Raw genomic sequence first — 13,699 nt, forward strand, 5'->3', positions numbered from 1 at the left:
GTAGGCGATCTCCGTCTGTTTGGCCAAGTCCTCCGCACTCTCGATGGGGGAAACCATCCTCTCCACGGTGAGGAAGGCGGCCAGGTTGGCTGTGTAAGACGAGATGATGATCAGGGTAAAGAACCACCACACGCCTCCCACTATGCGGCCCGACAGAGACCTGGAGAGGAGACAGATGGAGGCGGAGGAGGGAGAGGAGAGGAAGTGACAGTGAAGAAGATGGGAAAGCGGATTTGAGAGGCAAGCCGATAATGAAGTAGCGACCATGTGTGAAGGTTACATACATGAGGATGAAAGAGATGGAGGATTAGGAAAGGGGGGGTGAGGGGGGGAAAGAAACAGACGGACAAGCTTAATTATTATCAGTTTAAAAAAACCTTTTCATCGAGCACAACAACTTAAGTGGCAGTTATTTGTTCGCATGAACTTGTTTTTCTTTGCTGCGGAAGAAAAGGTGAACTTCTTTCTCTCGACGAGCTTTTAAGTAAGTGACGAGCTCACTCATCTCGACGAGAACCCGACATTTACTCTCACTTACGGGCAGTGTTCGGGAAATTACTTTGAAAAAGCAATCAATTATAGTTACTCCTTACTTTTCCCCCCAAAAAAGTAATTTGAATACTGTGGGGGGGGGGGGGGGGGGCGTGGCCTGCGGACCTGCAGCGAAGCGTGGTGTGCCAGGACCGGCTTCGAGATCAGTGACAGGTGCGTGGATGACACAGCTGTGAGCGTTTGTCCGATCACCGGTCGCTCTGTCAAAGGCAGCAAGTCGGGAAAGGAGAAGGGAGAGTTGTTGTTGACGGTGCAACAACAAAAACGAGCACGAACGAGAGTGAGAGCGAGACGGACAGGAAGGACTGAAAAGAACATTTATTGCAAAATAAAACATTGTTAAGAAAGATGAACGAGGCAGTCATGTCCGTCATTGGTGGTCCAAGGAACCCGGAGGAACGAGACCTCCACAATTACTAACAATATCATACTTGCCAACCGTGAGACCTCCGATTCCCGGGAGGTGGGGGGTGGGGTGGGGCGGGGGCGGGGCGGGGGTGTGGTTGGGGTGGGGGGCGTGGTTAAGAGGGGAGGAGTATATTTACAGCTAGAATTCACCAACTCATATATATTTCATATATATATATATATATATATATATATATATATATATATATATATATATATATATATATATATATATATATATATATATAATTCTAGCTATATATATATATATATACATATATATGTATATATATATATATATATATATATATATATATATATATATATATATATATATATATATATATATATATATATATATATATATATATATATATATATATATATATATATATATATATATATATATATATATATATATATAAGGATTTGCAAATCATTGTATTCTCTTTTTATTTACTATTTACTACCCCTGGTCCCCCCTACCAGGGCACCGCCCTGGACTTGGCGGCCCCCAGACCCCCCGGCTTATTTTCAGTCTTTTTCCTTCAGTTCAAAGCACACGCCTGCATGCCGTGTGTCGTACTGAAACTGCGTACGTGTCGCAAATCAACCGCGGCGGCGTGTGAATGAACCTTCTAGAATCTAGGTGGGCGGCTGTCAATCATTTCTTTAGTCGCCGAGGATGACTCAGACCTGCAGAAAGAACTCTGCACCTTCATTCAAAAGCTGGCCTCGCTCCTTTCCTCGTCCGCGGCTTTTACGTAAAGAGAAAAAGAGAGACATTTGACGCAGGCGGGCCGAAAACGGGGTCTCGTCATTTCGACGTTTGGAGTGGCTCTCTTGTCAGAAGGAGGCCTAAAATCAAAAACGTTGCCCTTGACTAGTTTGCATGTGGCGTCGGACGGGGAGGGGGAGGCGGGGCTAAAAAGAGGTCGTTATTAATAAGAGATGTAAGCGTTTGGCCTTGCACCATGAAGGAGATGACGTTTACCCCCTGGAGGTCAAAGGAGTGTGTTTCATTCTGATAAGGCTGTGATGGAGTGTGTGTGTGTGTGTGTGTACTTGTATGTCTGTGTGTCGGTTTTAAAAGTGCTCCCTCTCTGGTCAACATATGAAATAACAAGTGAAAAAAAAATAAAAAAATAAAAAAATAAAAAAAAAAAAATAATAAAAAAAAAAAATATATATATATATATATATATATATATATATATATATATATATATATATATATATATATATATATATATATATATATATATATATATATATATATATATATATATATATATATATATTTTTCACTTGTTATTTCATATGTTGACCATATATATATTATATATATATATACACACTATTTCCTTGAATTGGCGCAGGGAATATAGTATTCGCACGTCTAGAATTACTGCCGGGTCAAACTCGTTTCTCAAAATAATTAACGCATGCTTGGCCTTATCGCCGGTTCTTTATTAACGCCGGGTGAAATTCGTTTCGCAAAATATTAATTTTATTATCGCATGTCTATAATTTTCGCCGGGTCAAACTCGTTTCGCAAAATATTTAGCATGTGGCTAGAACTTCCGCCGGGTCAAATTCGTTACGTCCCGAGTGACGCTTTACCTGTCCTCGTTTTCAAAATGGAGGAAGCTGCTTTCAGTAGTTTGCAATCGCACAAAGGAAAAAAGATAAAGAGCTATTCAGTAGGATTTAAGGTCCAAGCTATTGAATACCGGTACAGTATACTAAAAAGAACAGTAAGCAGCTATGTTTTATTCATATACCGTAGCTGCGTGTGTCAAATACTGTATAAGTCATTAAATGACTCCCGCCTCCTGGTGGTAGAGGGCGCTAGTGATCCTTATTGCGACTTCCGGTACTGCAGAAGAAGTGACAACACACAGCAAGAGATTTTTTTATATTTTTTTTCTCTCGCCTGAATTTTTAACATGGAGGATTACATACCGGTATCTAAAATAAAACAGTTTTCTAAACTGGACTTTCAATGGAAGCAGGAGGTAATAATTAAAGGAATATCTCCATCGAGACAGAGACTTTTAAAACTGAAGAAAGAAAATAAGGAAGACTTCTATAACCAAGTTATCGATGCTTTTGGTCAGAAGGAGCTGCAAATGGACTCCATTTATAAGTACAGGTAAGACCATAATAACGTTTTTTTTTTATTAAATGTGCTTTTCATGATGGTATGCTTACATCACACTCAAAGCGCACGCCTAAATTTACCGCATTCCTTTTGGTAAAGAGTGAGAAGGGGTTTTAAAATAATTAGCGCATGCACAGCCATCCCGCAGGCTTCCGGTAAACGCCGGAGTGACAGGAGGTTTTAAATTAATTAACCCCCCTGCGGCTATTCAAGGAAATACGGTATATATATATATATATATATATATATATATATATATATATATATATATATATATATATATATATATATATATATATATATATATATATATATATATATATAAATAAACATACTGTAATAACTTGAAGTACAGTCATGGTCAAAAGTGTACATACACTTGTAAAGAACATCATGTCATGGCTGTCTTGAGTTTCCAATCATTTCTACAACTCTTATTTTTTTGTGATGTAGTGATTGGAGCACATACTTGTTGGTCACTAAAAAATTTTTCATGAAGTTTGCTTCTTTTAGGAATTTATTATGGGTCTACTGAGAATATTACCACCACCATGCTTGACGGTAGGCATGGTGTTCCTGGGATTAAAGGCCTCACCTTTTCTCCTCCAAACATATTGCTGGGTATTGTGGGCCAAACAGCTCCATTTATGTTTCACCTGACATCACATGGACAAAGGTAAGACCTTCTGGAGGAAAGTTCTGTGGTCAGATGAAACAAAAATGAGGATAAAAGGTGAGGCCTTTAATGTACTGTAATAACTTGAAGTAAATAATGAAGATTAAAAACCAATTAAAAACAAAATAAAAAAAAATTAACTAGCAGCTTGCCTTTTTTATATTTGCATAGTATGTATATATTATTAATGTTGTAAATACACATCTTTATATATCTAGAAAGGGTGGTCCTAAAGAGGTAGGCATTTTTCAGAGGTCTCAAGAAGGTAACAAATACAAGAATGTCTGTGTGTGTGTGTGTGTGTGTGTGTGTTCTTGTATTCCTACCCTTTTTGAGACATGAAGAAGGAAAAGTATCTTCCATATGAGGAGGTGTGAACAAGTGATGACATAAATCATGGTCCCAATAACATTGCATCTAATAGAGAATGTCTCATTTGCACCACCTGGTGGTGACATCTATCAAAATGAGGGTGCTCCCAAAAAAAGGAGGGATTTTTCAAATTGACTATCTGGTCAACATATGAAATAACAAGTGTGTGTAAGAAATTGAAATGTGCCCCCTTTTGGCCAAAATTAATTTAAAAAATAAAAATAAATATGAACATAGAGACATACTGTAATAACTTTAAGTAAATAATGAAGATTAAAAAACAATTTAATTTTTTTAAAAATAAAATAAAATAAAAAATTAAAAAGCAGCTTACCTTTTTTATATTTGCATAGTATGTATATATTATTAATGTTGTAAATACAAATCTTTATATATCTAGAAAGGCTGGTCCTAAAGAGGTAGGCATTTTTCTCAGGTCTCAAGAAGGTAACAAATACACAAATGTGCGTGTGGGTGTTTTCTTGTATTTCTACCCTTCTTGAGACATGGAGAAGGACAAGTATCTTCCATATGAGGAGGTGTGAAGAAGTGATGACATAAATCATGGTCCCAATAACATTGCATCTAATAGACAATGTCTCATTTGTGGTGACATCTATCAAAATGAGGGTGATCCCAAAAAGGAGGGATTTTTCAAATTGACTATCTGGTCAACATATGAAATAACAAGTGTGTGTAAGAAATTGAAATGTGCCCCTTTTGGCCAAAATTAATTTAAAAATAAAAATAAATATGTACATAGAGACATACTGTAATAACTTTAAGTAAATAATGAAGATTAAAAAGCAATACATTTTTTTTTAAAATAAAATAAAATAAAAAATTAAATAGCAGCTTACCTTTTTTATATTTGCATAGTATGTATATATTATTAATGTTGTAAATATACATCTTTATATATCTAGAAAGGGTGGTCCTAAAGAGGGAGGCATTTTTCTCAGGTCTCGAGAAGGTAACAAATACACAAAAGTGCGTGTGTGTGTTTTCTTGTATTTCTACCCTTCTTGAGACATGAAGAAGGAAAAGTAGCTTCCATATGAGGAGGTGTGAACAAGTGGTGACATAAATTATGGTCCCAATAGCATTGCATCTAATAGACAATGTCTCATTTGTGGTGACATCTATCAAAATGAGGGTGCGCCCAAAAAAAGGAGGGATTTTTCAAATTGACTGTGTGTCGCTTTTAAAAGGGCTCCCCCTCTGGCCAACATATGAAATAACAAGTGTGTGTATGAATTTGAAATGTGCCCCCTTTGGCCAAAATGAATTAAAAAAAAATTAAATAAATATGTGTATAGAGGCATACTGTAATAACTTGAAGTAAATAATGAAGATTAAAAAAATAATAAAAATAAATAAATAAACTAGCAGCTTACCTTTTTTATATTTGCATAGTATATATACATTATTATTGTTGTAAATACACATCTTTATATATCTAGAAAGGGTGGTCCTAATGAGGGAGGCATTTTTCTCAGGTCTCAAGAAGGTAAGAAATACACGAATGTGTGTGGTTTTTTTTTCTTGTATTTCTACCCTTCTTGAGACACAAAGAAGGAAAAGTATCTTCCATATGAGGAGGTGTGAACAAGTGATGACATAAATCATGGTCCCAATAACATTGCATCTAATAGACAATGTCTCATTTGCACCACCTGGTGGTGACATCTATCAAAATGAGGGTGGTACCAAAAAGGACGGATTTTTCAAATTGACTGTGTGTCGCTTTTAAAAGTGCCAACATATGAAATAACAAGTGTGTGTATAAATTTGAAGTGCTCCCCCTCTGGCCAACATATGTAATAACAAGTGTGTGTAAGAAATTGAAATGCGCCCCCTTTGGCAAAAATAAATTTAAAAAAATAAATAAAATGTATATAGAGACATACTGTAATAATTTGAAGTAAATAATTAAGGTTAAAAACAAATTACCATATGGAAAACCATTGCACCTAATCGAGAATGTCTCATTTGCACCCCTGGTGGGGAAATCTATCAAAATGAGGGTGGTCCCAAGAAGGAGGGATTTTTCAAATTGACTCTGGTCAACATATGAAATAACAAGTGTGTGTAAGGAATTGAAATGTGCCCCCTTTGGCCAAAATTAATTTAAAAAATAAAAATAAATATGTACATAAAGATATACTGTAATAAATGTAAGTAAATAATGAAGATTAAAAAAAAAATAAAAAAAAAAAATTAAATACAATTAAATAGCAGCTTACCTTTTTTATATTTGCATAGTATGTATATATATTGTTAATGTTGTAAATACACATCTTTATACATCTAGAAAGGGTGGTCCTAAAGAGGTAGTTTTTTTCCGGAGGTCTCAAGAAGGTAAGAAATACATGAATGTGTGTGTGTGTGTGTTTTCTTGTATTTTGTATAGAGACATACTGTAATAATTTGAAGTAAATAATTAAGGTTAAAAACAAATTACCATATGGAAAACCATTGCACCTAATCGAGAATGTCTCATTTGCACCCCTGCTGGTGACATCTATCAAAATGAGGGTGGTCCCAAAAAAAGGAGGGATTTTTCAAATTGACTGTGTGTCGCTTTTAAAAGTGCTCCCCCTCTGATCAACATATGAAATAACAAGTGTGTGTAAGAAATAGAAATGTTCCCCCTTTGGCCAAAATTATTAAAAAAAAATAAATAAATATGTACATAAAGATATACTGTAATAACTTTAAGTAAATAATGAAGATTAAAAATCAATAAAAAAATAAAAATAATAATAATTAAATAGCAGCTTACCTTTTTTATATTTGCATAGTATGTATATATATTATTAATGTTGTAAATACACATCTTTATATATCTAGAAAGGGTGGTCCTAATGAGGTACTTTTTTTCCGGAGGTCTCAAGAAGGTAAGAAATACACGAATGTGTGTGTGTGTGTTTTCTTGTATTTTGTATAGAGACATACTGTAATAATTTGAAGTAAATAATTAAGGTTAAAAACAAATTACCATATGGAAAACCATTGCACCTAATCGAGAATGTCTCATTTGCACCCCTGCTGGTGACATCTATCAAAATTAGGGTGGTCCCAAAAAGGAGGGATTTTTCACATTGACTGTGTGTCGCTTTTAAAAGTGCTCCCCCTCTGGTCAACATATGAAATAACAAGTGTGTGTAAGAAATTGAAATGCGCCCCCTTTGGCCAAAATATATATATTTTTTAAATAAATAAATATGTATATAGAGACATACTGTAATAACTTGAAGTAAATAATGAAGATTAAAAACCAATTAAAATAAATAAATAAATAAATAAATTAACTAGCAGCTTACCTTTTTTATATTTACATAGTATGTATATATTATTAATGTTGTAAATACAAATCTTTATATATCAAGAATGGGTGGTCTTAATGAGGTAGTTATTTTTCGGTCTCAAGAAGGTATGAAATACACCATGTATGTGTGTGTGTGTGTGTGTGTGTGTGTGTGTGTGTGTGTGTAAGCACACTTGGTTTGTCACGTGACGCGAGCGGTAACACATTAGTGACGACGCGTGTGTTGGTATGCAACAGGCCACTCCTTCTACGGCGGCTCATGTATCATCTCTGATAGAGCACAGATTGCCTCCCCAATGGTGTGTGTGTGTGAAAGATTAATGGCTCGCTGTTCCTTCTCACTCACTCACACACACACACACACACACACACACACACACACACACACACACACACACACACACACACACACACACACACACACACACACACACACACACACACACACACACGCACACACACACACGCACACACACACACACACACACACACACACACACACACACACACACACACACACGCACACACACTTTTTCCGGGGACGTGGTTCCTTTGCATGCAACACGTCAGGCTTTCCCTGGCCGTGCGGAACAGAACTGAACAAAAGTGTCAAGGACGCGCAATCTTTATCTTTCCACGCCTTCACAAGAAGATATGTGATTGAGTCGGGAATGTATTTCTAAAGGTAATTTAATGCATTCTAAATATTAAATACACATAAATAAAAGTCTGCTTATAGCGCTACACTATCCCGCACATAAAATCCGACAAATGCTCATTCAAAAATGCACAATTTACATTTGGTGATTTGAATATTACCAAGTATCAGTGATATTGTTATTATGAGTGCTAACGCAGACCAACTATTAATGGCGGCGATGTAATCACTTCCTGTGTGGGCCTGTGTTTACATCGATCGCTCTGCTGCTTCCTCGCTTCCCTGCTCCCTGTAAGTTTATTCTAGATCATGAATCGTGCCGCTCACCTGGACAGGAGAAGGAGGAGAATGTAATCTGACAAGTTGGGACACTCTGACAGCCATTTAGGTTTTGGAACTGGTGAGAACGACAATGCCAATTTTTCCGCGGTACTTTTTAGAGCCGTACGACTTGGTACCGCTTGTATTGCACATTACATCACACACAAGTAAACACGCAGCAGGACTGCTTGTATCGCACATGATATCACACCAATAAACACGCTGAAGGACTGCTTGTATCGCACAAATTACACAAGTAAACACGCAGCAGGAGCGCTTGTATCGCACATGATATCACACACAAGTAAATACGCAGCAGGACCGCTTGTATTGCACATGATATCATACACAAGAAACCACGCAGCAGGACTGCTTGTATCGCACATATTATCACACGAATAAACACGCTGAAGGACTGCTTGTATCGCACATATTACACAAGTAAACACGCAGCAGGAGCGCTTGTATCGCACATGATATTATACACAAGTAAATACGCAGCAGGACCGCTTGTATTGCACATGATATCACACACAAGAAACCACGCAGCAGGACTGCTTGTATCGCACATGATATCAAACACAAGTGAACACGCTGCAGGACCGCTTGTATCGCACATGATATCACACACAAGAAACCACGCAGCAGGACTGCTTGTATCGCACATGATACCACACACAAGAAAACACAAAGCAGGACCGCTTGTATCGCACATGATATCACACACAAGTAAATACGCAGCAGGACCGCTTGTATCGCACACGATATCACATACAAGTAAACACGCAGCGGGACCCCTTGTATCGCACATGATATCACACACAAGAAAACACGCAGCATCACTGCTTGTATCGCACATGATATCACACACAAGTAAATACGCAGCAGGACCGCTTGTATCGCACACGATATCACACACAAGAAAACACGCTGCAGGACCGCTTGTATCGCACATGATATCCCACACAAGTAAACACGCAGCAGCACTGCTTGTATCGCACATGATATCACACAAATAAACACGCTGAAGGACTGCTTGTATCGCACATATTACACAAGTAAACACGCAGCAGGAGCGCTTGTATCGCACATGATATCACACACAAGAAACCACGCAGCAGGACTGCTTGTATCGCACATGATATCAAACACAAGTAAACACGCTGCAGGACCGCTTGTATCGCACATGATATCACACACAAGAAACCACGCAGCAGGACTGCTTGTATTGCACATGATATCAAACACAAGTAAACACGCTGCAGGACCGCTTGTATCGCACATGATATCACACACAAGAAACCACGCAGCAGGACTGCTTGTATCGCACATGATATCAAACACAAGTAAACACGCAGCAGGACTGCTTGTATCGCACATGATATCAAACACAAGTAAACACGCTGCAGGACTACTAGTATCACACATGATATCACACACAAGTAAACACGCAGCAGGACTGCTTGTATCGCACATGATATCACACACAAGAAACCACGCAGCAGGACTGCTTGTATCGCACATGATATCAAACACAAGTAAACACGCAGCAGGACTGCTTGTATCGCACATGATATCAAACACAAGTAAACACGCTGCAGGACCGCTTGTATCGCACATGATATCACACACAAGAAAACACGCAGCAGGACTGCTTGTATTTCACATGATATCACACACAAGTGAACACTCTTCGGGATCGCTTGTATCGCACATGATATCACACCCAAGTGAACACGCTGCAGGACCGCTTGTATCTCACATGATATCACACACAAGTAAACATGCAGCAGGACAGCTAGTAACGCACATGATATCACACACAAGTAAACAAGCTGCAGGGCCGCTTGTATCGCACATGATATCACACACAAGAAAACACGCAGCAGCACTGCTCGTATCGCACATGATATCCCACACAACAAAACACGCAGCAGGACTGCTTTCATCCCACATGATATCACACACAAGTAAACACTAATAAGTACAATACTTACAGCATTAACACTTCTTAGGACACAACAAAAGACTACATTCAGCAAAGACTGAAATGTCGCAATAAAAAAATAGATTATATCATCAAAAACAATGAATATTTATGAAACAACACAGAACAGTACTAAAAATTGGTCAGTCAATATTAAAATAGGTCAGTCAATACTAATAAGTACAATACTTACAGCATTAACACTTCTTAGGACGCAACAAAAGACTAGATTCAACAAAGACTGAAATGTTGCAATAAAAAAATAGATGATATCATCAAAAACAATGAATATTTATTAACCCACACAGAAAAGTACTAAAAATTGGTCAGTCAATTTTCAAATTGGTCGGTCAATATTAATAAGTACAATACTTACAGCATTAACACTTCTTAGGACGCAACAAAAGACTAGATTCAACAAAGACTGAAATGTCGCAATAAAAAAATAGATTATATCATCAAAAACAATGAATATTTATTAACCCACACAGAAAAAGTACTAAAAATTGGTCAGTCAATACTAATAAGTACAATACTTACAGCATTAACACTTCTTAGGACACAACAAAAGACTAGATTCGGCAAAGACTGAAATGTCGCAATAAAAAAATAGATTATATCATCAAAAACAATGAATATTGTATTAAACCACACAGAAAAGTACTAAAAATTGGTCAGTCAATTTTCAAATTGGTCAGTCAATATTAATAAGTACAATACTTACAGCATTAACACTTCTTAGGACGCAACAAAAGACTAGATTCAGCAAAGACTGAAATGTCGCAATAAAAAAATAGATTATATCATCAAAAACAATGAATATTTATTAACCCACACAGAAAAAGTACTAAAAATTGGTCAGTCAATATTAATAAGTACAATACATATCATCAAAAACACAGAAAAGTACCAAAAACTGGTACTGTCATGTACCGGTATCGAGTCCCAGGTCACCGTATCCCTGTGGTCATGTTCTCCAGCACCAGATGGTCCTCAGTCACGTCAAATCGGCAATTTTTCTTGAATTTAGATCATTTTCAAGCTTCTGGAAAAATAATGACTTTTTCTCCCCATCTGGCAACACTAATGAGTTTTATTGCAGTGTGTTACAGGTTCATGTTATTGCACGGACTGGTGGAGTGTAGCAGCATGACATGTCGTCGCAGTCAACAGCCAGGACCTCCTGGAAGCTCCCAAAGTCAACTTCGGCGACGCGTTCGGTTTTTGACTCGTGGACTTGGAAGTTGGTAAGCTGCAGTGCACCACCAGTTTGTTAGTCTTCCATTAGATGGCTCTGTTGCAGCCATTAAGGATTCAGGCCACCCGGGGCCATTTACTCAACACACACACAGTTCCTGTAACCCCAGCTCGCAGTGCGCGCAGGCGAGAGCTGTAATTCCAGGCGACACGTTCAATTCCCCCGAGACGTTTCCCTGTGATCACTTCCCCTCGCCGGCCTGCACTGCGCCTCGGTCCTCCTCCTCCTCAGTTGCAGTTTTCTGCCATTCATGCCAACATTTACAGTCCTGTCATCCCACTGTCCCTCACCCCACAAAACCCCCATTTTCTGCAGTTAACATCCCAGAGGTCGGTGTACTGGTACCTCGGTTTTACTAGGATTCAGTTTTAGTTGGAAAATGTTCACCCAAAATATGTCTCGATTTGGACCTTGGACCTTTGTGGGTCCTTTTTTTATGCAAAAGAAATGTTCATTTTAAAGGTTAGCGAGATGAAATATGGCCACAGCAGTTGTAAAGGAATTGATCTAAAAATGTGCATCAGTGTTTCCCACACATTCATTTATTTGTGGCGGCCCGCCACGAAAGAATTACGTCCGCCACAAATTTAAAAAAAAAAAAAAAAAGTTTTTTTATTTTTTTATTTTTATTTTTATTTTTATTTTTTCATTCCTGTCCAGATTTACTTTACAAAAGAGAAGTGTAGGATACTTCTCTTGTTGCCTTATTTGTATTTGACCACTACTGTTTTCTGTTTATTTGTTACTGACTGTGGCAGGACACCGCTGCCTCTGTTTCACTTTATGTTGCTGGTAAATAATATGATTGAAGTAGTAGGCTAAACTTAATTATTTTGTATGCACTAATTAAAGGGGCAGAGCTTTAAGAGACATTTTAGCTTGTATATTTTATAAGATATATTTTTTGTAAGAACCACAATTAATAAATATATTTCGGTGAATAACTTATTGTTCAAATCTGTATATAAATATGTACGTAAAGTGTTGTAATTATATTGTAAAATGGATGGATGGATGGACGTTTAAAACAAAATTGTTATTATTAATTAGTAAGTATACATTTTTTGAGCCTTTTTAGAGAAAAATCATATCATTGTAGTAAATTATGCAAATTATTCGACGATGTCATGGTGACCACGCCCATAGCCACGCCCCCACCGCCACAGGTATCTTGGCAGTTTATGGGAAACACTGTGTGCATTGTCTGTTCTTTGCAAAGTTAATTTCAGCACGGGCTATTAACACTTATTGGGGCGCAACAAAACACTACATTCAGCAAAGACTGAAATGTCGCAATAAAAAAATACATCATATCATCAAAAACAATGAATGTTTACTAACCCACACAGAAAAGTACAAAAAATTGGTCAGTCAATACTAAAATTGGTCAGTCAATACTAATAAGTACAATACGTACAGCATTAACACTTCTTAGGATGCAACAAAAGACTAGATTCAGCCATGACTGAAATGTCGCAATAAAAAGAAATAGATTATATCATCAAAAACAATGAATATTTATTAACCCACACAGAAAAGTAAAAAAAATTGGTCAGTCAATACTAAAATTGGTCAGCCAATACTAATAAGTGCTATTGAGTGAATATACATTAGAGTTCCCAGGGACCCTTTTGTCCCCCATTGACTCCCTTTATAATGGCCATGTTTTGATACACTGTAAAAATGTTATTTTAACCTGTTTTTTCATGAAATCCAAATTAATCCAAGCATTTACCTTTGTACCTTGTAGTCATGTTAGACCAGAGGTGTCCAAAGTACGGCCCTCGGGCCAAATGCGTCCTCTTATATTAATTTCAAAAGTATAACATCTTAAATGCTGCTATTTTGACACAATATAGTGGAAAACATGCATTTTTCCTGGTCAAAGACTTTTAATGTTTGGAATGTGCAGCATCTATTTATATGACCGAATGCAAACAACCTTCCCTAGTCATGGTGCAAAAAAAAAAAA

At 37.2% G+C, this 13,699-nt stretch overlaps 1 protein-coding gene across 2 annotated transcripts in view; it reads right to left on the reverse strand.

The window, feature by feature from the left end:
* Positions 1 to 13,699, reverse strand: part of gria4a (glutamate receptor, ionotropic, AMPA 4a) — a 351,871-nt gene that overhangs the window by 52,695 nt on the left and 285,477 nt on the right. For both annotated transcript variants that reach the window (XM_062067252.1, XM_062067253.1), the window contains exon 14: positions 1 to 160. This exon is cut by the window's left edge and continues 39 nt beyond it. In XM_062067252.1, coding sequence (XP_061923236.1) covers positions 1 to 160 — 160 coding nt within the window. The remainder of the gene's footprint in view (positions 161 to 13,699) is intronic.

The sequence above is a fragment of the Entelurus aequoreus genome, linkage group LG13, assembly GCF_033978785.1.
Source record: "Entelurus aequoreus isolate RoL-2023_Sb linkage group LG13, RoL_Eaeq_v1.1, whole genome shotgun sequence".
NCBI lineage: Eukaryota > Metazoa > Chordata > Actinopteri > Syngnathiformes > Syngnathidae > Entelurus > Entelurus aequoreus.